Source organism: Prosopis cineraria, unplaced genomic scaffold (genome assembly GCF_029017545.1).
Source record: "Prosopis cineraria cultivar Desert tree isolate PC_DT_omini unplaced genomic scaffold, ASM2901754v1 PC1, whole genome shotgun sequence".
NCBI classification, from domain to species: Eukaryota; Viridiplantae; Streptophyta; class Magnoliopsida; order Fabales; family Fabaceae; genus Prosopis; species Prosopis cineraria.
Window position 1 is genome coordinate 5,149,568 of NW_026555332.1, and position 25,199 is coordinate 5,174,766.

The 25,199-nt window shown below is 32.2% G+C and overlaps 1 protein-coding gene across 2 annotated transcripts; it reads right to left on the reverse strand.

The window, feature by feature from the left end:
• Positions 1-12,972: 12,972 nt before the first annotated feature.
• Positions 12,973-23,800, reverse strand: LOC129316353 (uncharacterized). Of its 2 annotated transcripts, none has more exons than XM_054960743.1 (13): positions 23,481-23,800; positions 22,968-23,164; positions 21,912-22,041; positions 21,720-21,822; positions 19,026-19,149; positions 17,589-17,654; positions 15,415-15,453; positions 14,795-14,875; positions 14,619-14,666; positions 14,122-14,172; positions 13,958-14,026; positions 13,632-13,877; positions 12,973-13,512 (listed from the first exon to the last, which is right to left on the reverse strand). In XM_054960743.1, exons 2-13 carry the CDS (start codon positions 23,115-23,117, stop codon positions 13,264-13,266), a joined length of 1,356 nt encoding a protein of 451 aa, XP_054816718.1. In that variant the 5' UTR covers positions 23,118-23,164; positions 23,481-23,800; the 3' UTR covers positions 12,973-13,263. The 2 variants fall into 2 exon arrangements, with proteins under 2 accessions (XP_054816718.1, XP_054816709.1); XM_054960734.1 differs by having other exon boundaries at positions 22,968-23,170.
• Between the last annotated feature and the right edge of the window lie 1,399 nt (positions 23,801-25,199).

The window sequence follows — 25,199 nt, forward strand, 5'->3', positions numbered from 1 at the left end:
AAACATAATTTGTCAATATTCATGTTTTAAGTTGTCAATTTCCATAGACCAATTTGTTGCTTTTATATTGATAAGTTTTTAATATTATGCCTTATAAAATAATATACATATGTGTGTGTTATATAAATTTAGTTTTTAAGTATTTCCATGAGTTGTTAAATATGGATGGGCTATTGTTTTTACCCGAAAAGTATCTAGATGGATTTCGTCCGCGATGATCAACCCAGAAAAGTGTCAAAGCCCAAAATGGACTTACTAAACACTACACAGAACTCCACACAAAATATATAGAGTTGAAGTACATTTTTATTCTTATACTTTTCTTAAAAAAATACTAAGTACTTTATATTAATAAAAAGGCATATCCTAAATCATTTTTCATAGGAACAAAAATTCTCCTCCGTTAGTAATTCGTTAATGGAAGGAGATTCTTTGCTCTTTTAGAAAATAGTTTAGTGAAAAAATGTCTCACTTATTAATATAGGATATCTAACGCTCCTCGAAGGAAAGTATAAGGGGAATGCACTTTAACCTGATGCAATATATAAATGATAATAAGATCTCATAAAATGTCATGACTCTTTTCAACTCCCTAGGAATCTTTTAAACATCAATGATTTTTTGTGAAATGAATAAAATACCCCATGTTTAAAATAAAAAATAAATATTAATTATTACTTTAAGTTAAGCAATGACTATTTTTCTTTTGGCAATGATTAGCATGAAACAATCAATCACAATTTTCCTTGTACAAATTTTTGATTCACTAAAGTTTAAGTATTGTATATATCTATGACAACTTTAATTTAACCAATAGCTACTTTTCTTCTGGCAATAATCATAATGGAACAAGTAATTATAACTTCCTCCCTATAATGGAACAATCAATTATTATAGGGAGGAAGTTATAATTGCTTGTTTCATTCTGGTTATTGCCAGAAGAAAATTAGTCATTACTTAAATTAAAGTAGTAACTAATATTTATTATTAGGTTAAAGTGTATTTTTACCCTTATAATTTCCTTAAGGAGCACTAGCCACTATGTATTAATTAGTGAATCATTTTTTTTCTTAAATTATTTTTTAGAGGAGTAAAAGTCCTCCTTCAATAGTGATATGTTGACAAAGATTTTTTAGAAGCCATCTGGTATTCATTGAAATTTTTGTCCTCCAGCCACTGCTTTTGACACCAAGAAGCAAAATTTTGCATATTAACATTGTCAGATTTCAAAGCCAATCACAGCCAACCAAACAAACCTCATCCAAGCACACTGAAATAGTGCATGTTCAAGCGTTTCAAAATCTATAGTACACACTGAACACATTTCATTCCCACTCCATTTTCGTTTACACAATGCCGCATTCACAGGTGTAGAATTGGCCAAACACCTCCAAAGAAGCTGCTCGATTTTTGGCAAAATTTTCATCTTCCAAATTAACTTCCAAAATGCTTCAGGTATAGCTAGCATCAGACGAGTTAGTTATGGTATTCACCACAACATTGTTATTCTTAGCAAAATAATACTCATTTTTTAACAAAATATTTCCCATTTCTTGTTTTATCCCACACAACCTCATCTGCATTGGAAATTCTAGGTCAAGACATATTTCTAATCATATGATACAGTCACATGATGAAATGCTGGAAATACTGAGAGTGAGAGCTATATTGATTATAGTGGAGGCACCAAGTCCAATTATTATAAAATCACGCATAGAAGGGAATAACAGAACTGTCAGAATATAGAGAGAAAGAAGTTTAGAGAGAAGATTTTATAATACTCAACAACCCCTCTCACACACACGCTCTCTCTTATAGTCTCTAGCTCTCTCAGCTTTCACGTGGGCCTTCTCTTACAAATGCTTTTGCATGTCCCAGCATTGCCATCCTCGCACTCATATTGGGTTCAGTGTAAGTCCATAGTCATATTCTTGTTTCTGATCTGTTGAACATCCAGACCCATCATACCTAGGGGTGCCCATAGAACGAAATGGAATTATGACACCCTTGTCTTGTGTTCTATCTTATAAAATGATTAGAGTTGAATTTTTGATCTGTAGCTCTCTCAGCTTTCACGTGGGCCTTCTCTTACAAATGCTTTTGCATGTCCCAGCATTGCCATCCTCGCACTCATATTGGGTTCAGTGTAAGTCCATAGTCATATTCTTGTTTCTGATCCAGACCCATCATACCTAGGGGTGCCCATAGGACGAAATGGAACTATGACACCCTTGTCTTGTGTTCTATCTTATAAAATGATTAGAGTTGAATTTTTATATCATGTCTTAAAAGTCATCTAATCTTTTTAGAAATCAGGATAAGACTAAGAAAGGATCAAGACATCTCAGTAAAGTGAACATGTTTGGATAACAATATTTATTAAAATATCAAATCATGAAACTAATATAGAAAGTAAAAAAATATAAATAACTTGAGATTTTATTTTGTAACAAATATAGAATGTGATATTTTCTAACTGAAAGCCATCTAAACTTTCCAAGGTCACTCCCTCTGATCTCATGAGATTCATAGGAAGCAATTCAAGGAGAGTTATAAGATATTTAAAAGATAATGTATTAACAAATTTTGGATGATCAATGATATAAAATGAAAACTAGGGGAATTTAAGAGAAGTCAAACCTCAAAAGAGCACCAAACATCAGGCAACGAAAAAATTCCAAGCTTCACTTATAGTAGAAAGTAGAATATATTAGAATATATAAAAATTCCAAGCTCAATGTATTGAAAATTCCAAGCAATATTCATTTTTCTACCACGCGGAATTAGATGGAGTTGCTACAACATTAATCACAATTGAAAGGGAATGATAATCATAAATAAAAAATAAATAAATACCTAAACTTTTGTTTGCCAAAAAATAGTAAATAAAAAACATATGCACTAAATATAAATAAAGAAAGTAATAATAATACATAAAATAAAAGATATATATATATATATTATACAGGATGGGATGATGGGACATTCCATAGGTGATCTCATGTTTTGTCTTATCCTAAACCCTATATTGTTTTATCCTGAAAAGTCTCATCCCATTTTTTTGGGTTGGAAAACATACGTCTTAATATAACCAAGACGTAACTAAGCCAGCGAGATGGGTATAAGATTGAACATCATTAATCATAACAATACATGCCCCATAAATATTGACCTTGCCCTCAAGGTCAAAGTCTGGATATAACAAATGGACATCGGGAACAGTCTCTCATCAAGTTGGAGCAGGGGAACAATCCCACTGAATTCAAACCTTAGAAGCAACAGGGGGAGTATAGCTTGCCAAACTAACATCAAACACCTCGAATGGGTGAGCAACTGTACCTTCTGGAACTGATAATTAACAATAGCAGAGGAAGAGTAGGAGTAGTACCATCCCCAAAACATTTCTTTAAGAGAGAGATATGGAACATCGAGTGGATGCGAGCCACAGGAGGAAGTTGCAGACATTAAGCAATAGGACCAAGCTTATAACCGAGTTTTATCGTGTTTTTTGTATTTTTGTCCCCTTTTCTTCTTCGGGGAATCATATAATTATCACTTTAGACGCATTAATTGAATTTTTTTTTTTCAGTTGAATTTATACACTTATATTATATTGAGAAGACTAAAGAGACTAGAATAGATAATTTTAAGCTTTGTTAGGAGAGATAAAAAAAAAAGGCTAAAGAGAATACAATATAATCAAGGATAAAATGATAATTTGGCTCTTAAACTAGAGGTCCAAGAACAATTAGGGTTCTAAACTTTTTTTTTTGGTGCATTTTTACTCTTAAATATGTAAAATTACGACAATCTCTCAATACCATTAACTTTAACTATTAGTTGTTTGGAAAATTCTAAAAAAAAAACCTAAATTTTTTTTTAAAAAAGGACTAAATGAGTAACATAAAAGGACCCAGAAATTTAATATTTTATTTTATTTAATTAGTCGTTTACGCTATAGTTTTTGGGTCTTAAATTTTTGTGATTCTTCATTTCTCTAATTTTGTTGGTATTTTCTTGTAATTTTCTAGTAAACTAGCCATCAAAGTGAATGATAGGAGAAAGATTGCCATGATTTTAATGCACCAAAAATAAGTTTAGGGCTTTAAATATTCCTGTCCTGGCCTATATTTTATGGACAAAATTGCCATTTTACCCTATAATCTTTTAGAACCACCAATAGATTAGCGGCTACTATTCTTACAGATGGCTTAGTGAATGATGTAGCTCTTTTGTGACTCATCATTATTAATACATTAATACCTTGATTAACAATTAGCAGTTTTGGATTGGAAGCTGATTACATTGGGTTGATGTTGGTTGCTTTAGCGGGGTATGATCCAAGATTGATTCCCATGTCCTTGGAGAAGATGGAATTAATGTATCTCTCATATGATTACCTCTGCTCTCTTCCATGTCCAAGAGACAGGGCACACCTGTCGGCTCAACCTCATGTCATGGACAAAGCTCTTACTATATACAACAATAATATGACAACTAGGAGTATGGTTGAGAATAGAGGTCTAATTAATAAATATTGTTTTGGTTTTTGTTTTGAGTTGGATTAATTTGATTCGTATTGAATCGATATTGTAATTAACAAACATTAGTTGTTTCAAGTCTTACAGAACGACATTGTTCTTTGATGTAATGACAACCTTTAGCTAAATTTTAGGTTTTGTTTGATCGTGTTTTCTGTATATATATTCTTCAAATCGTTTTTGTAAAACAATTTTTTAAGATAAGATGGGAGTATGACAATAAAATTCAAAAAGAATAAATTAATGACAGTTAAACTTTTGACAAAATTTTCTATAAAATAAGTTGTAAATATCAATTCAATAAGTTATAAACAGGCATCTAATTGCCAACTAATTGTTATATTTAAAATTTAAATATCATATTTGCAATGAAAATTTTTAACTTTGTAACTGTTTGAATTAATATTTATAATTAATTTTTTAAAAAAATTATCAAGAAATTATGTCATTAATTTTATTTTTTTGAGACTTAACTATCGTTCTCTCAACTAAAATCTGCAAACAAAAAAAAAATTATTTGAATAATTCATTTCGAAAGTCAAATCTAAAAGTAAAAGGTCAAAAAAATGATTTGAAAATTAGTTTTACTTATAGATGTCATGAGTCTGCTATGTTTTTCACTATTATGTCTTTGTTGGTGTGTTGCCATTGCTCTTCCGATATAGAAGCTATTACAGTAGTTTAGTGAAGTTGGAATCTAAAGATATTAAAGAATACTAGTTATTAGTAGAAGTGAAAATATAGGCTAATTTGCAGCTGGTTGTGGTAGGTTAATCTGTGACGGGTTGTAAGTTGAAATTAAAAGACCTGCTCCCTAGTGAAGATCATTGGGTTTTAACATAATGGAAAGGGGCTAAGAGGAAGAAGCAGTTAGAGGCTTGATCAGCGTGCTCATGTGGTGACTAATGGAAGTTTAAAAGAAGCAGTCTCAAGTTAAATTGGATCAAATGAATGATCAACCCAAACCATCAATGACAAAGTCCTTTTTTAAGATGTTAATTAGTCAAATTGGGCTATGCTTATTTGAACTTGTTGGAATAAGCCCATACCTATTAAGGAACAATGAAACATATATATTTATAAATCTTTATAATTTTATTTAATTTTCAATTAGATCTCAACAATTTATTTTATTTTAATTAAGTTCTTATAGTTTGATCAATTATTTTTTTAATCCTAAAAGTTAAAATCCTTTAATTTTTTTCCATTAAAAAACTAAAATTAAGAATATTTATATTTTTATTAAATGATTATATAATTTTTATAACTGAAAATTTATATAATTAGGTTGTCTTCTAAATACTTTTTATCCATGTAGAATTTTCATGAAAAACTAATAAAAATGTAAAGAGTATATTAAATCAAATTTTATTTTTTTGAGTTACAGTTCGGTTAAAACTATAAGGGTCAAATAAATTTTTAGTATTAAATTAAATTTTCTATAAAATCCAAATTTTTTTGTTTTATTAAATTTAATACTTCATTATGAATTTTAATTTTAAGGAGTTAATAAATTGTGGGCACCTAATTTAAAATTGAGCAAAACTATAAATATATGCAGATTAATTTTTTCAAAATAATATAGTCAAACACGATCCTAATACCTTGAGCTTATTCAAGTCGATACAAATACTCAAATTGTCAAAAAATTTATTCTTTTTTTAATTCAATTTTTATTCTGAAATTAATTATTTTTATTTGGATAATTAATTCTTAGGCAAAATATATGATTTTTTTACTATGAAAAAATAATAAAAGGAGGTAAATTTATAATTTTTAAAATTAAAAAAAATACTTTTTTTTTACTCGCGGGTTGGTCCGTTGACCCATCAACCCATTACAGGTTGTGTGGGTTGGCAAAATTCAACTCGCGTAGAATGTTGGTCATGCCAACTCACCTTGCCAAACCCGCAACACACTGTGGATTGACTCATATTATAAGCTCTATTAACTTCCTTGTGTTTCTGAGGCATTCATATGAGATTTTAATCATAAAAGTTCCATTGCTGGTCCTCCTCCCACATCAAAGCTTTTTGAATGTTGGGGCGGATCTTTATCAATTCAAAGTCCAAACATATGTATGTATTGCATGGTCAAGCAAAAAAGAGAGAAAGTTACTATCGCCAATTAAAAGTGTAACTATTTATTAAAAAAGTCTAATTACCAGTATATCTATTTGACTAGAGTTGGAAAACGGAAGGGCTTGGCCCTTCTGGGCGAAGGGCCAAGCCCATAAGAGCCTGAGCCTTTAAGTCCAATTCTCCTTTTTTTTTAACCATTTTTTGAGGCTTAACCCTTATTCAAAAGGCTTAAGATTGGGCCCAGAAGTCCTGTTTTAAAAAATTAAAATAAAATTAACCACCTCAAATTAATTACAATATTTTGAAATTAAAAAAATTAAAATCCTAAAAAGCTTTTAGAAATTAAACAACACATATTTAAAAGTCTAGTAATAAAATTCAAATCTTGGTTAAAAAATAATTCATTTTTTATAAATACACAAACATAATAATTATAGAAAAATAAAAAATATCAAAAAATTTATATTGTACACTGATATTTATTAAATTATATTAAATTAATTTTAAAATAAATTAAAATTAATAATAATACAATGCGTATAGGATCAGGTGAGCAGGTCTTTGGCTTCAAACACATATTTCACTAAAGAAAAAAATTAATAATAATATAATAGGGTTTGAAGGGCTACCCGATCCTGGTCCTTTTTTTACAGCACTTATCAGGGCTAAGCCCTCAAGCCTGATTAAATTTAATTTATTTTTAAAGTCTGAATTTTTATTTAAATTAGGCCTCCAAGCCCTACTCCCGACTCTATATTTGATTATCTTGCGCACATAATACTACTTTGACAACATCTAATCAAAATCCTGTTTATCTTTGTGTGTTTAATTTTCAGTTTACATCTAGCAAAAATATATTTAAAAAATTTAATTATTTATTGAATTTGCCAAAAGTACATCTCAAATGTGGTACGGATGTGCTTTTTGAGAATTATCCAAACAGACCCTCTTCCAATATGACTGTTGGTTCACAAGTATGATTATTAGGTTTGAAATGTACAAAAAACAAATTTAGGATTTAAATTATCATTAAACCCATCTCATAGATAAAAAATTATATTGAAAAAACTAACCAATACTTAAATCCAACCCATGTAGCATACAAAAAAAAGTTCACCCCAAAGTCTTAAATATTAATTATTGTGGAGCATAATTCCTGGGCAACAGAGTTGCATTTAGGGCTTTCATGTCTTTGAAAATCTTTTTGGCCAAAAAATTAAAAATAAAAAGTCTTTGAAAATCTAGAGTGATATTCATTTAATTTCAAAAATGGATCCCCTCTCTGCTTTGGCTCCTTCCACCAATCGTAATCTCTCAAACCTTTACTTGCATTGAATGTCAAACCAAAATTTTTGTTGCTAAACTACTTCGAATACCAAACTCATAAATTTCAAAATGTACTAGAATTCAATTTAAAGCAAATTAAAGCAATAAGTTGATGATCGAAAGATATGGAGACATACTTCATCTCCTGGAAATGGTCATAAATGGAGAATTGATCTGATGAAAACATTCCTGCTAAAAAATTATTCAAAACAAATGAAAACGATTATTATTTAATAAATCTAATCGACTTATTGTTTCTTTAACTGCAATGGCGGCTTGTCGAAAGGTTGAGTGTCATTGTAACAGTCATCCCACAAAGCTTCCACAGCAAGCTTGGCAGATTCTTCAGAGCACTTAGACCTGTTCTCTACCCAATTGTTCCACAACTCTTCGTTTCACACATTCTTTATCATCTTCGCCACAGCCACCACATAAGCGAGTCACTCGTATGATCATAATACTGCTAATGGCATCTCAACTCTCTCTCCCCCATTCCTCTCTCTCCTCCCTTTCTCCTTACTCTGCCTCTCTCCTCTCCTTTCATATGCTCTGGAGAATGCACGGCTTCAGGCAAGGCATAATAGTATGAACATGTTCTCTCTCTTTCATTTCCTCTCTCCCCTCCATTCTCACTTTGAAATTGCACTAAGCTGGTGTTTTGAATAAGTCCCACATTTACCCTGTTCCTAAATCATGAAAACAGAGTGACCTCTTCTGCTCTATTTTGAACAAGTACGAAAGCCCTTCATATGGTGCTCCTTATCCAGTTTATCACTCTCCTCCAAGAAGCTTTCTTCGTCGCCATCACTCTCCCCCTCCAGTTCATCTACCCTAGTTTAATCAAGCAAGAGAGACAGTGGCTAAAGTCAAGCACCTCGAGCAAGAGAGGCAAGATAAATTTTGACCATGTGAAGGACCCTTCATGCATGCATCTACTCATGTTTCTAGTTTAAGCAAGCAACATGTGTGAGAAAAGAGTGAGATTCAACTAGCAAGATTACAAGTAGGCATTAATCCGATCAGGTTGGGACACAAAGAAGAGAGAGGAGAGAAGGAGAGGGAGAGTGAGAGAGGGAGAGTAGGGGAGGAAAGAGGGAGGAGAAAAGGAAAGGAAGGGAGGAGAGAGTGTGTGAACAACATTTTAAAAAATAAATTTTAGGACCACTAAGGCCAACAAACAGGCAAAGTAACAATGGAGTGAAAGGGGATTGAATTTCTAACATTGAAGGATATAATTAATTTCAAGTTAAATTTAAAATTATTTATAACATTTTATACATATTTTAAAAATAAAAGTGATCTTTAACTCATTATTGTTTGAATTGTTTTCCTTTGACCCTTAAAAGAAAAATATCCAAACATTTATTCTTTAAGGTCACATACATGCATGTGTAGGACCCACTACATCATTCCTATCTTTCTTTAAATTTATTATTCCTTGAAGTATCTCCATATATTAATGTATTTTTATATAAAATTACACATATCAATAAAAATTATTTTACATACATATATTTATTGTATAATTTTATTTTTTAATACAAAAATAAAAACTTTCATCTCTTGAAACTTTATTTATGAAAGAATATTAAAGAAAAAAAATACACAGAGATGATGGGTTATATTAGAAAAACATCATTAATAAAATTTTAATTTTATCACATTGTCTTATATTTTAAAATGTTAAATATTTTTAAAAGTATCTTATAAATTAAGATGGAGGAGATAGCTCAAAGAATACAAATTTACATGGGACACCTAATCAATTATAACATTTTGCAGCTTGAACGTGTTGCTGCTCGATGCACAGCTGAAATGGGGATAAAACAAATAAAAATATTTTGTTTTCCATTCAACGTGTTATTCTTTATCCATTTGGCTTGGATGACATTGATGACCGTGCTAACAACCTACTACGATCTTTGCGATGGAGGTAAAGTTCACCAACATCATTGCTAGTCAATTGATACTCAATGGATAGTTTTAATTTGTGATGGAATAATGATTAATAAATAATTATTAGTTAATTAGAAAATGACAGAAAAGGACTAAGAAAATTTTATTAATCATTTTTTTTGTAATTTTTGAAGTTCTTGTTTGTCATTTTTTGTCAACTAATATTTAAATTTAATTTTTATTATCAATAGGGGTTAAATTGTACTATTTTTAAAATTGAAGGAAAACATTAGAAAAAAATAAATTTAAAATCTCAAATATTACTGGACCAATATCTATAGTTTAAATGTCAATTTATTATATATTTAACCCTTAAAAGTATATAGAGAGAATTACACGCAAGTCTCGCACAATGCTTATAAATATTACAAGGTCTATTGGTAACTTAAAAAAAAAATGACAACCATTTTACTGATAACTTAAATGTATGTGTTGTGTGGGATTTCATAGTAATTTGATATCCAAGTGTGTGTATCATGGTGTTGCCAACAATTTTTTATTTGAGTTGATTTTGAGAAATTTTTGTGCATGGAAAATATCGTTTAGCCGATAGCCAAAAACTAAAGCCCTTTTAAGACACAGATATCATAAAAGTGAGTTTTGTCTCTTCTAATAAAATCTCTTTCATGCACGTGACAGGAATCAAATCACTAACATGAGGAATTTTAAGAAAATTTGGGTGCTTAATTTTTATAGATTAAAAATCATATTGAAAAACTATCTTCAATTAAATCTGAAAATACTTAAATCCAATCTGTATATTAACAAGTCAAATAATTTAATATATATTTACAAACCATATTTACAAGTCAAATATCATATATTAACAAGTAAATATTCAAAATTTACAAGTAAAACTTTTTATATTTACAAATCAATCTCTTGCAATATTAATAATTTAATATATACAAATTAAATTTTGCAAATTTACATGTTATACTTCTTACTTTTAAAAGTCAGTCACTAAAAAAAATTAAAAATTTAATATTTAATATTTATAATTCAACCTCAGATTTACAAATGAGTTTACATAATTTTGCGTTGGTTCTTCAAATTATAAAATTTTCAAATCAGTCTGTTAAATTTACAAATAAAGTAAGCATTTTTTTACCTTATTAAGTTGTAAATATTTAGATTTGCTTCTAAATTTAAAAGGATGTCTTATAAATTTAAAATTTTGACTTGTAAATCAAGTTACAAAATTTGAAAAACCATCGCAAAAGTTATATAAATTTACCTTTCAATTTACCATGTTAACTTTAAATTTATAATATTCACTTGTTAATATTAAAGTATTAATTTTTAAATAAATTTACTCATAAATTTAATATGTTTAACGTATAAATTTATAAAGTTTAATACGTGAAATTAACTTGTAATTATTAATATATTAATATTGTAAGAAGTCAGCTTGTAAATATAAAAAAATTGAATTACAAATATTAAATAGTTATTTGTAAATATGTGACATTTGACTAGTAAGTATTAAAATATGAATAATTCAATAAAATTATTTTTAAGAAAATTATTTTTGACCGGTGGCAGCACATCAGACAAACAAAACTATGAGCTTAACCCCAAGTCTGACCTAATTCATAGAAAAGATTGGATTAAAAAACCCATGGTCAAGATTGAACTAGACCAAAATTGGGCCATAAGATAGGAGAACTGCTAGGTGCCTAGGCAGGCTGATACCTCAATTTGCTTCTTTTGTTTTTTCTTTTCTCTTTTTATGTATTTGGAGGCAATTTAATGCGATAAACCCAATTAAGATAACAAAAATACCTACAATCATATAAAACTTATCACAAAACAACTCTTGTTAAATGAAAATTAATAATCTTAAAAAAAATTCTTATTAAAGGGACATGATTGTAAGTCCCAAGCACTTAGACATGATTGTAAAGCCACGAATCTCATCACCTAGACTAGAACCTCTCACACTAATTATTATTGATCATTGGAATTTTGCTCTTGCTCCCACATAACACAACTCAAATTTTCCGTTTCCATTTCCTTTTCCCCCTATTGCACTTGCAACAAATTTTCACATAAAAAACCTTTTTCAAAAAAAAAAAAAAACGGTAGGAGGGAGTCTCCTATTTTGGATTCTCGAACTGAAATAATACGCATTACAGTACAGTACAGCAGTCGAAGAAATTTCTGGAATCTGGACTAGCTATCAATACAACAATACCTCCTATCCTTTCGTTCAAATGCTTCAAAACTCCAAATCATTACTGCTACTATGTTTAACAGATCCAAAGACCCAGACAACTGCATATAAATTCGTCTATTTACTAACGGGATACTCAATCCATTTTGATACGAGGGATAATAGCAAAATAGTTCGTTTGCTACAGGTTTTGTAACTCGTCGGATCTACAAAATTATTCAGACAGATGCCGATAGAGAGAGTTCTCATCCAAATCTACCCAAGACTTGTAGCATAAAATCGCTCCCTCCTCAGTCCTCTAACGACACCATTCAACACTTAGTAATCACCAATATATTAAAATAAATTACATTAAAAAAATATTCCCTTTGGACCAAACTAAACCAAGTGATCTAACACCCTAATCCCCTACTCTACTCCGGTCTGATTGGTCTTTTTTGTACATCAGGCAAATTTTTTTTCTAGATCGGACTAGACCGGGTTCCATCAGGTTGTACTCCACCACTAAGTTTCTGTACAACCCTACCGAGCTACCAGCCTCCGGTCAACATTAGTTAAAGGGGTGTGACTACAAGTGTACTTGTATCATTTTACATGATAAGTTAATTACAATCAAGTCCCATAAAACTTAGAGAGTATTTTCACAAATTCAAGGGACTTGTGCGTAAATAAATCTCTCGTGGAACTCATTTGTAATTTTCCCTGAAAAGGAAGTAAGAGGAGAGTGTTGGCCGGCAAAGACACAATGGCTATGGATGAATGCACCCACTACTTATAGCCTATAAATGAGGAATGATATATCGTTGGGAAATTTCAAGCACGTAAAAATGGAGCCCATTAAATGGGCTCAACGAGGGAGATCAAAGTACTTGAACTACCTGCAGTTGTATCATTTTAGACCTTCAACAAATTGTTTATGACTAGCTAAGAAAAACATATTGACACTTGGAAACCAATGGCAGAAGAATACATTTGAACATACAAAATTATACAACACAACTAACTTCCTGCCCTCAACAAATGATGATTCTTTTAATTTCTAGGCCTAATTATGTTTTTCATCTGCAATTTTCCTAGCTAAATCTATACCATCCTAATGATAAACTCAATCCCTTTCCAGTAGGGATTCATTATATCTGCAGTACTGGACACAAAAAATTACAGCTGCACTAAATAAACCAGATTAATTACATGAAGGTCGTGGTTTTGGTGGCATAAAGTAGGAGTTACCGCAGTCAATTGGCGTTTGCATAAGTGGATTCCACCGATCAAATATTATACGGCCTCCCCTACCAATTCTTCCACGGAATTTATATTGTGGTGATGACTCCCCATTTTTTGTGAAAGAATCTGATGGTGGTATAATGCCCGCCATAGCCAGCTTTTCTGGAATTAAAGGTTTTGTGAACAGTAAAACAGGCTCAAGAGGATCCTGCAGCATAATCCAGCACAACAGATTAACAATTGTACTCACACGACATGGTAGTCACAAAATTAGGAAAATCTTAAAGCTGTAAAAGAAAGAAAGAAAGGAGTTAAGCTAGAAAGTACCAATTTATGAGGCCATCCATGAGGAACATATCGCCTCTTCAACTCTTGCTTTGTGCTAATTGCAGAAACCATGTGTGGGTTGGGATCATAGGAAGGAAGACTTGGCACCATAGCAGACCGTGTACGTGGACGGCTAGTCATGACATCATCAGAATCAAAAAATTCCTCCTCACTTGATCCAAACTTTGAAGTGAAAGGCAAATATCCAGGGAGCGCCAAGCTATCTTCCAAAAACTCAGTTTCATGCTGTGGTCCCATGAAAAAAAAAAAATAAAATCAGCTAAGTACATAGTTTAAACAAAAAACAATCAAAGCCATATCCATACCTTATACTTCATTTGCATCCTCTGAAGTGTAACTTCACTATCCATTACTTCTCTCTTTTTCTCTTCCCTCTGCTCATGATTGTAGTATGAACACGATGAATGTGATTATAAAAGGATAGGAATAGAAAAAAGAAAAACCACTCAAGAAATAACTTGAAAGTAACCTTGATCAAAGCCTCCAACAAGCTCTTAGCTTGGTCAAGGTTGCGCCTCACCTGTTCGAAGTGCAAATGACTTAATAACATCTCAATATATATTTCGCCAGAAATAGTATCTACGGATATAAAGTTCTTCTGACCTAATGAATTTGAACATCATAACTACAAACCATAATCACTAGCATCCAAGTCTTTTTCTAAATAAAAACAAAAAACAAACACTAGGAATCATTGGACTTCCACAAAATATTTTATGGGCAAAATTGTGAGATTATAGGAATTTACGCATAGTGAAACCCCTTAAACTCATAACCAAAAAAAAAAAAAAAGAACAGCATAGCACATTGAAGAGATGTTAGTCCAAATGACCTTTTGAAAAATAGGGAGAGCCAATAGCTACTGCTAGGTGAAAAAACATAAACGCAGCACTATAGACAGCAAAAAATGAGCTCATTTTTACAGGCTTTCAATTAATGCCTAGATAATCAATTAGAGGAACTGACCTGGCGAAGCTTTTCAAAAGACTGTACATTGTTTTCTCTCCTCTGCATCTGTGGAGAAAATCAGCAAGGGGTTAGTCTAGCAGAATTAATGTAAGCATCCATGAAAGGATGCATTGGCGGAGAAAATATTTACCCATAACTTAAAAATGAAAACAAAGGCCACATTTTCCACTTACTCTTCTTGTGTGAAGCCTGTGGGCCTTCTCCCTAGGCCGAAAGACATTATAGGGGTTGGTATCATTGACAGGAGGAGGTGGCTGGACACAAAAAACAGTTCAGCTCATCAATACTCTTCATATAATGTACTTTCATTGCATGCTACTTCATGCAAACAATTTGCTTTAACTACTGAACCTATTATGATAAAATCTTACCTAAGCATAAAAGCCAATTTGACACAAATAGCCAGAAAAAATGATACAAAGAAAAAAATTGCAATTGGAAATATAGATGAGAAAGTGGCATGAACCACAAAAGCTTGCACTCCAAGAAATGAGACACACAATCAGTGATCAACATGAATGGAAAATGGCCATATAAATCAGTGAAGAAAAAGGAACAAATTTGAGTACAGTCACAGTTTAAAGTTGCACGTCATGCCTTGTTACATGGAAGGAGAATAGAAAGCTAAAAACAATAAAAATTGTATGCACCCAAGTCAAAATATTGTAGCTCAACACCAATGAAACTAGGATATTACAAAACCAAATGCATTCATTTACAATGCGAGAAATATATATGCACTGATACATCAAAGCAACAAGTACTTAATAAATGGTAACAACTGACCACCAACCTGCAAACGTCTCAAAATTGGCTTTTGCCACCTTTCACGCTGCCCCAAATAATATGGACAAGAATAATACAAAAAATGTCAGTACAGATGGGTTATCTACAGACAAGAAGCTAAAAATGATAACTCCAAAAAATCTACAGGTGGAAGCATACTCGACTCAATGGGCGGTAAAAAAACACATATAATGAATATCACATTCAAATACAACTTAAGCTAATTTAATCTTAGAAATCTAAGGTCAGATCTTGACACAATTCAAACAATTAAGATTGAGACATATCAAAATTATTTTACTCAAATTTAATACCTTAGTATATTTAAAATTACAAGTTCTTTTGTTTTAGTTGAATCCAATATAACTATGAATTTAAATAAAACAGTTTTATAGTTAACCAAGATGCCTCACAAGTTCTTGAGCCAAACCTCAGAGTACTTGAATCCAGCTCTATACCAAGCCTTGTATAAGACTAAATATAATCAAACTTTAAATCAAGCCTTTAACAAATCAACCACACCAAGCACGTCAACCAGCTTGATTCAAAAGCCATTCCTAATATCGCCACTTTATAATCAGATAACATCCAGTCTTATTTGATTCAAATGCCATCCCTAGCATCATCACTTTAAGATCAGAACATTCAAGCTTATAATGATAAGCATAATATACAAGAAAACATCAATACAGATGATAGAAAGACAATATTTAATTCAGTTCGTTTATAAAAACCCACTGTACACTAAGGGAATGTTTGGTAGGCGGGGGACAAGTACAGAGAAGTGGAAGCGAAAGTAGAATTGATGTTTTAGCTTGTTTGGTGCAAGGATCCTCCTTCTCTTCCCTTGTGACTTCCACCATAATTGATGGAATCAGGTTCCATCCTTATACTGATGGAACAGTCCCAAGTTCCATGAAAGCCAGCCTCTTTTCCCTTTTGCCCTCTAATAGTGACTATCAGAGAGTGTTGAAGGGTGAACAGCGACATCAACAACAGCCTCCATCTTTTGCATCATCTTCAGCCTCCGTCATTGTTGCTGACAGTGACATCATCCCTGCAACAATGTTCAATTAGCTTCTTCCTTGCATTACGCCCTCTTCTTTTATATGCCCACCATTGACCCTTTGCCATTGTCCTCACCCTCCGTCATTGTCACCGCCAACAGCTTCCATCACCTCTGCTCCTCACTCTCCATCATCTGAGCAAGCTAGCAGAAATTTTGATCTGTAAACAAGCTGGATCTATTAATTCAACTTAGTTCATGGGTTTTTTATTTCAGATCTCATCAATGATGCCTCTTACGATCTTTGAAATCATTCCCAATTGTGTCCTCTTTCCATCATCATCCCTAATCACAACCTCCATCTTTGATGCTGAACTCAAGATCGGAGACCTATGCAAGAAAGCAACAATTGAAAAATAGTTGCTATGAATATTTCTCATCGTTGTTCACTTAATTCTTGGATGGGTGTGGAATTTTTTTTCAATTTGATAGTTATACTATGATTGTTGATGTTGTTGGGTTTGATTTTTGCCAACAGTGGAGGTTTTTCCAATGTGGCTGGGTTTTAGTAGGAAGAGAGATTTTTGGTTTGCCATTTTGACCTTAGATGTTTGTTGAATGCTTTGCTGATAAATCTGTGTTCTGGGTTCTCAATGCCTTAATGTTTGCCTTCAATTTCAGGCCAGTAATTGGTGGGTTGTTAAATGTCTTCTCCAGCAATGGCTCCGCAAGTGTTTTCTCTAATGATGGTTCATGTACGCTGGTGCTTCGATGATTTTTTTTATTTTGATTTCATAGGTATTTTGGTCTTTTCAAAATGTATATGCATATATTAAATATAATTTTTATCACAATTTCATCCACATACCAAACATGCGTTTAAACCCCACTTCCACTTGTACTTCCACTTCCTTTAAAAACCCTTCCTCACGTAAACAGGGCATAAGTTATCATGTCGAAGAAAAATAAATAATAATAGAGCAGATCGAATACATCCATTTATCCAACAGTAAACAACGTCCAGACAATATGCAGGCTGATTTATAACAAATCCTAATCAGTATAATTTACAGATCTCATGAAATAAAGCAATATTAAAGGTTATTGAGAAAACTGAATTGAGAGGCACAAGGAGGCATCCCCTTAGAAGTTATATTTTGATTTTGACTCCATACCTTCTCTTTCCAGTAATCATAAACAGAATGGACAACTGCATATTTGATAGAGTGGGCTTGTAGGGCCTAGCATTTACAAGAGAACTTTTGATGAGCCCAACAAGAAATATACACACATCACAAGCAAAGCAACAATTGAATGGTGGTGTAATGATATCAAATGTAACAACAGAAAGACAAAGAAGACTATATAAAAAATTAATGTAGCCATTTGAAGTTCTTTCTTTATAATCCCTTGGTTATTTTTCATTTCTTGACATGTGGAATTTGCTTTTTTTTTTTTTTTTTTACTTTCGATAATAATGGTCATCCCAATATATTTTTGTATTCTTTTTTATATGTTTAAGTTCAAAACAAAATGGAAGGCTACAATAATCAAACCCCCAAAATATTAAATTCAAGATTTATTTTTGACTCATCATGCCTTGATTGAAATACATAATTACACAGAAAAACCTTCTAGTTCTTAAGGACAAATGTATTTTGATAGAACCCTCTATTCTGATAAGCTTAAAACAAGAAAAAACCAGAAAATACACTTCAAATGAGACTGAAAATACTATTGCTGAGTAATAAAGTTGGGTAACAAGGGAAATAATGATTCAAGCTAACCCCATCTCCCTCATACACCCATACACTAAACTGAATACAATTACAGGGTACAAGGACAACAACCTAGAACATAAGCCATTCACTAGCACACACTAAAACATTAAGAGCAAATGATGAAGAAAGATGATCTTCCTCCACCCCAACACACTAGACTTTTGAGAAGCCAGTGCTCTCCCAAACACACTTGACTCACCAAAAGATTGGACTCCCCTCTCTCAGCTGAATTGGAGAATTTAAAACCCAAAAAGTTACAAAATCACTACCCCTACCCTTAGCTGTATCCACTTCAATGTCACTTCTTTTCCTATGGCCAGTACCCATAGTATAATCTTTTGACCCAGTCGTTTGTGTTTTGCCCCCATGTATCATTTTCTTTTTAATTTGCTCCTATAGGCCTTGGCAACTCAGCAGCTCTATCATATTTGTAACTAATTAGTAGCAAGATTAAGGCGGAAAGGTTTAACAATGTCAATCAAGTGACATCCCATTAGCATAATCTGCTCTTGCCTACAAAAGATTTTTTAAAGGATCCAATTAACTTTACTAATGTTGTAGTCTCCAGAAGCTAGGTTGAAGAACAATTTTTTCACACACTGTAGCAAGGATCATATCACATAAAGTACATTTTTACCACCCAACAGTTAATTGTTCAAAAACCAGAGAAAAAACACCTCTTCTTATTAAACCTAATATAGTAAAATTAAGTCCCTAAAAACTCACATATAGAAACAAATATATTAAAAGAAGATCGATACTTGCATGCATATTGTAGTTGGCAATTAGCAATAGAATTCATGAAAATCCACTAGATCATAACAAGTTCACCTCAATAGCAGCATCAAATCTTAAAAACACATGAATTGGTGATCCAAGAGTATGTGTTATAGCTCCAGCTCTTTCCCGGGCTTTAAGATCCAATACCTCCAACTTGAATATTAGACACTCAAACCTATCCACCATGAAATTTACATGAAAACCAGAAAAACACATTAGAAATGTTACAACTCATCTTCTACATTTAAAAATAGGATTGCACGAAAACTAATGTAAAACTATGTTGAATCCCTGACACAGATCCAAGATGCTATTATGATATCATCGTTATTATTCAAAAACAATGGTGCCAAATGACCAAAAACTAAAAAGATGAGAAGACTATGCCTTCTAGGGAAAGGGAAAGGCTATCGCAAAACAAAAAAAGACATCTAATGCATAAAGTGTCTATTTTGCCAATGTTATAATTATTTTTCACATTTGATGTCATGTAAATATATATTTGAATAGTTGGTTGTTGATAGAACCAGTGACATCATACAATCCACGCAGCCAACTTCACTAAGTAGCATAAAACTTCTTGTAAGTGATAAGGTTTGTAACTTGATAATTGATAGTGGTAATTGAAAAAACAAACTTACCTAGAGTCGAACACCCAAATCCTTATAAAAATACAATGGGTACATTAACAAGTATTCATTTTTCTGTGGAAGGAAAACCTATTACTCTAGTACCACCAAAACCTCATCAAATATGTGAGGATCAATTGAGGATAAAAGTAAGCTTAAGAGGAAAAATATGAGTGACGGTGACTTCAGAAGCCAAAAAAACAAAATCAAAAGAAGAGGAGCAAGAGTGAATAAGACAGCTTAAAAAAGAGGGGAGAGACGTATCAAAAAGAAATTCAAGCTTTCGTTTGAGCAAAATTCAGGTTAAGAGGACATTCATTCTCAGTCAATCTGATTAGAAGGTGCCCAATTTGATCACTAATGATCTTGCATATTCTTTTACCAGTAGCTTTGTTTAACTTTTGCAAGAATTAATGATGCCTTTAATGATCTTAAATATTCTTTTCCAGGTGTGGCCTTCTATTGTTGAGAGGGAATGAGTAATATGCAAGACAAGCCAATAGATTGTGGAAACAAATCGGCTTTGGGTAAACATGCATAAGAAAAGGTTTCAAAAGAGTGCAAAGTTGCATCAGGGGGGGCAGCCTGTTTCAAGTTATCACAAGGTTAAATGACAAAGAATAAAAATTATCACAGCTCACGCACCAAACTTCTCCTTTTTCTCTCTTTCAATCTCCCAACCATGATGAGAGTTGGAGTGTAATGACTACAGGATAATGAACTTGAAGTGTAATTGGAGTTCAGGCAACTTCAATGACAGATTTGGTTTGGAATTTTCCCCCTTTTCTTCTCTTTTCTTTCACCTGTTTGCTGTATCTTTCTTATGTCAGATTTGGCGAGAGATTTTACATGCTTTCCTAGTGAATCGAATTGCTATGAATACCTAATTGATTAATGAGGAATCTAAGAGAGGATAGGGAGAGCAATCCGTTTTCAGTTGATTTTCAGGTCAGATATTCGCTTATGTCCATAGCTTAGTGCTAGATTGAGATTTCATTTGGCATTGAGATTGACACGTGCTTCACTCTTGAATGATAATTCAAGGAAATTTGCGTGGAAATCTTGAGGGAAATTCTTGGCCAATGTTCTATAATATTAATTGGAATGATGAAGTTACACTCTAGGAGAAAAGCTTGTAATCAATTGCATAACTATCACATACAGTAGTGTTAGTTAGTTGTATCATCTTGTTACTCTGATTTCTTACTTGAATAGAGATTTGATTTCAGCATAAAAACCCTGTTTTCCTCGAGAGATAAGGAGAGATAGAGGCAAATATCTAGGGGGAAAAACAACAGGAAATGAGAAGTAAATAGGGAGATATATTTACGAGTTTTTAATTTTCTCAAGCCTTAGGCTTGCCTCCTCATTCAAAAAAAAAAAAAAATAGGGAGATATATTTGACTAACATAGGTCAAGCAAAGCAAGAGATAAATTGTACAGCTAAACTACTTCCTGGTACTATGAAGCTATCATAACACTATCACATTATGCCACGGCAACCAGCCATATTTACTACATACTTTTCCAATAACAAACATCCAAAATAACCAAGAAGCAAAACAATAAAGTAGCTTGGATTAAGGTAACGGTATTCAATGATGACATTAATGTAATGTAATGTATCAAACTGCCAATCAATGGTATTCACCAATCCTTGTCATCAACCACCTCCCATTGGCAACCAATCATATTCCTATGGCCATTTACAAATTAATACTAGTTAATCAAAAGTTTTATACGACTCCTTCATGTAGTAGGATCCACAATTCTACTCAGCATGGTTTTCTTCAAAATACTGCGCTCCTCAATAGAAGTTCAACATTTAAAGATTTCTTATTTTTTATCAGAAAAAGGAAAATTTTTATTTATATTCCTTGTTTTGGCTTCTACTTCTTGAATCTGTTTAATGTGACAAACATGATAGTCAACTAATTCAACCAACCTATGTTCAATGGTGCAATATGAATTTAGCCAATTTAAATAAGTTCCCAACAAAACAAAATAAATGAAAGGAAAAGAGCGTATAAAGATGCAAGATAAATTAGCCACTAGCAACCAAAAATGAATACCCAAGTTTAAATTAATGAGGCCACAATCCAGGCTAAAAAGTTACATTTCTGGTGTCAAAATCTTCTGTTCTTTGTTAAAATCTGAAAGCCAATCCTCATCTTCATTGTCCAAGTCATACTCAACAAACTCTCCAAGCTCAGCCCGAGCTGGAAAAATGGGAAGGGATTTCAGTACAGGCGTTAGAATATTATTGCAATCTCAATGAAAAGTATAACTAGTGGTCATGTGGCAGTACCTCCCCTAGCCCGCAAATATGAAGTTGGTTGATTGAAAGTGCAAGAATAGTCCCGTTCATATGTATCCACAACAACAAACTGAGGAGTAGGTATTTCAGCAGATACTCTCCTGCTGGGAACTTGATGGGCCTACAATAAATATGTATTTGGATAAAATCAATCGATTTACTGAGTGAATCCCCAATCTCAGATGGCTGCAGCTTTTAAACAATGCAATAAGGCACTCATAAGTTGCTCTATAAGAGTTCAATATGAACATTGTGATAACTTTTGACGTACAATAAAATATTCAAGATAATAATCACAAAAAAATTGCACCATTGAAGTTGTCAGACATAAATTACTTATCTTGTTTTAAAATGAATAAATAACAGCCTAAAACTGCCAAGGCACCAAAGGCTCAGTCAAGCAAACACATGGATAAAGGCTGCTCACTTCAAACAGCAAGAGATGTTGCCAATTAATGCCCCTTGGCACCTCACCTCAGCAACTTGGACACTGAGGCAAGTGACTTTTGACAGTACTATAATTTGTATTATAATTTATCGATTAGATGCATGATGCAAAAGTCATTTCTACAAGGACAATACATATGTCAAACAAATAGCTCTCGGCTAGTTTCGTATCTATTTTTCATCTATCTACAAGGGAGAAGGTTTATCTGTGATCAATTTGTTATCATCTGAAATTGAAATCCTAAGTCCTGACCATTGAGACTTCAGCACAAGATATATTACAAACATAACAACAACTTAGTAATTCTAAATAACTTATCAGATCATGCAGGCTAAAATGTTTAAATATGATCTCGTTCATATAAATCAAAGGAAATTACAAGTTCTCACGAGTTATAAAATGAAAGCCATCCTCTTGATGCTAACAACAATGTAGTATATAGAAGGTAACCGGAAGATCACTAATACATGCCATTCAAAATGCCAAAAGTTAAAACAAACCTAATAGTTGTATGCATTGAAAATAGACAGAGTACTTACAAATTTCAAACTTAATGTCAGCCTCCCAGTAAATATCACTGGGAAGTAAGAAACACATACCTCACTATCCACCTCGGGAGCAAGGCGCAGCAATTGTGAATTACGAGTAGAAGCAGGTGCCTCATCATCTTCGAAGTCCTTGATGGACTTCACTATAGGGAGCTTCTTGTGAATGTCAAGGGGCCGAGGCCTGAAAGACAACCTACTCATTTTTGCTCATCTATCTCTACTGGTTTGATGTATCCTCCATTGCTACCCTGTTTCTAAAACCAGAGTTTCAACTTTTAGATCATCATGACAGATATATACATACATTAATCCAATTATCCTTTCAGTTTGCAATACAACAAACATGCATTGCTTTTGTGCTCGATACACCATACAAATAATAACATCAAGCAATTTACACAGTTGGCAATGTACATTCAACAAAACTATACACAAAATCAGGAATTGAACGATATACAGGAACAAAATATCACATACAATGAATGGGATAATTAGAGTTCGCAAACAGGAGAAAAGGCCCAGATTAGTCAGAGAAGAAGTAGAAGTTGTAATAATGGGACACACCTGGGGCTGCGAAGTCGCGGGAAATTTAGGAATTGAAAGACGTAGCAACGCCACTGATCTGTTTCTCTGATATCGTCGTCAATCTCAGTTACTTTGTCACTCGCAGGGTTTTAGCTTAAAGAAACCCTAAATTAATTGTCGCTATCTTTTTGGCGCTTGTAATCAGTTTCTCAGTTCTTCCGAGCTCCGGTGTGACCACTTACCTCCCGGCGCTTAAGGTGCGTGCATTCCTGATTCCTTTTCCGCCCTTTCGGTTCCTTTTTCGCACAGATCAGGCCCGGCAAGCACAGTCCGAAGACATGGTTTACGAAGACATGGTTATGAACTGGCCCTTCAAGTTTTTTCCTTAATAATCTATTTATTTATTTATTTATTATTATTATTAATGTTAATATTAATAATTAATAATTGTATTTAATTAAACTAGAAAAATTCTCGGATCTAACGCGTGGAATAAAAGGTGGAGCACGCACATCTAATGTCATTCGTAGAATTATCAATTAGGATTGAGTTTGTGGGTTAACTTTTTTAACCTCAAAAAAAAAAAAAACCAACCTTTTAAACTCTTTTATTATTTTTTTAAAAAAAATTATAATATAAAAAATAAAAAAATAAATATATAATTAAAATAATAAACATATTAAACTCATTCCTCCCTGCTTCACTTATTTATTAAGATTTAGCTAAAAATGTTAGTCAAGTCTAATTTTTATTGGTATTAATTTTAATATTGTTATTTGATATTAGACCTGAATATTTAATTTTTTTTATTTTTTGTGGTGTAAATTAATTTAAATTTATTTTCTTAAAGTTAATTTTGTGTATAATAACTTTTTTAGGATTATAAATATATTTTTTTAGAATTTTAAATTGAAAAAAGTTTTAAACAAAATAGGGCCAAGGTCCTGAGGGTTAGGATTGGGCCTTATAAAAGAGAATCTTGAAGCATAATCAAGCTTATTAGGGCCAACATGTTTAGGCCATGATCCTTCAAGGGCCGACCTCTTAAGGTTGGACTAACACTAATTGACAACTCTAATTATAGGATGACCTAAAACTAAATAACAATTGAGCAAACTAACAATCCAAACTGTAGCTATGCAGTGTGCTTTTTATATAACTATTTGACGGAATAAGATTCCAAGATTATCTAGCTTAATTAAAAGAAGTTTTTTTAAAGATATTTTTTACATTCATACAGACTCAAACCCTATGCAATATATTTTTTAAAGTTAAAGGATAAATTTGTCTTGAAAGTTTTCCATTAGGTGTAACTAATATCCTTATTTAATTTTTAATTACTGAAATGTTATTTCAGAAGTTTTCATTATTTTAAGTATTAAAAAACAATTTTACCTTGGAAATTTGATTAATAGAATAATTTATATTCTAAACTTTTAATTGGCACAATATTTTTAGATTGTCAATTTTTAAATTAAAAGAATCAATAACTTGTTGAAACTCAAAATTAAAAGAAGATTTTAGGTTGAATTACATTGAATACCTCTAAATCTAAATTTAGGCTAATCCATATTACTCGTGAGCAAGTTAGAACAAGGTTATAAGCATGCACAAACCAAGACCTCCTTGTGAGAAAAATAAGGGCAACTATGAACTTCAAAAGAATGTAGGTGGAGTGCTTAGAGTAAAGTTGATTTTGAGTTGAAGTAATATTCAGCAAATCATAGCTCAAAATGTAGAAATGACTTTTTTTAACAA

What these genes read in the sequence shown, in the direction of transcription:
- LOC129316353 (XM_054960743.1), bottom strand. Translation starts at nt 23,117, where the DNA reads ATGAGTAGGTTGTCTTTCAGGCCTCGGCCCCTTGACATTCACAAGAAG. An exon ending in ATATTTGCGGGCTAGGGGAG is followed by an intron (nt 21,823 to 21,911) that starts GTACTGCCACAT and finishes CCATTTTTCCAG; the next exon opens with CTCGGGCTGAGCTTGGAGAG. An exon ending in ATGGATGGCCTCATAAATTG is followed by an intron (nt 13,513 to 13,631) that starts GTACTTTCTAGC and finishes ATTATGCTGCAG; the next exon opens with GATCCTCTTGAGCCTGTTTT.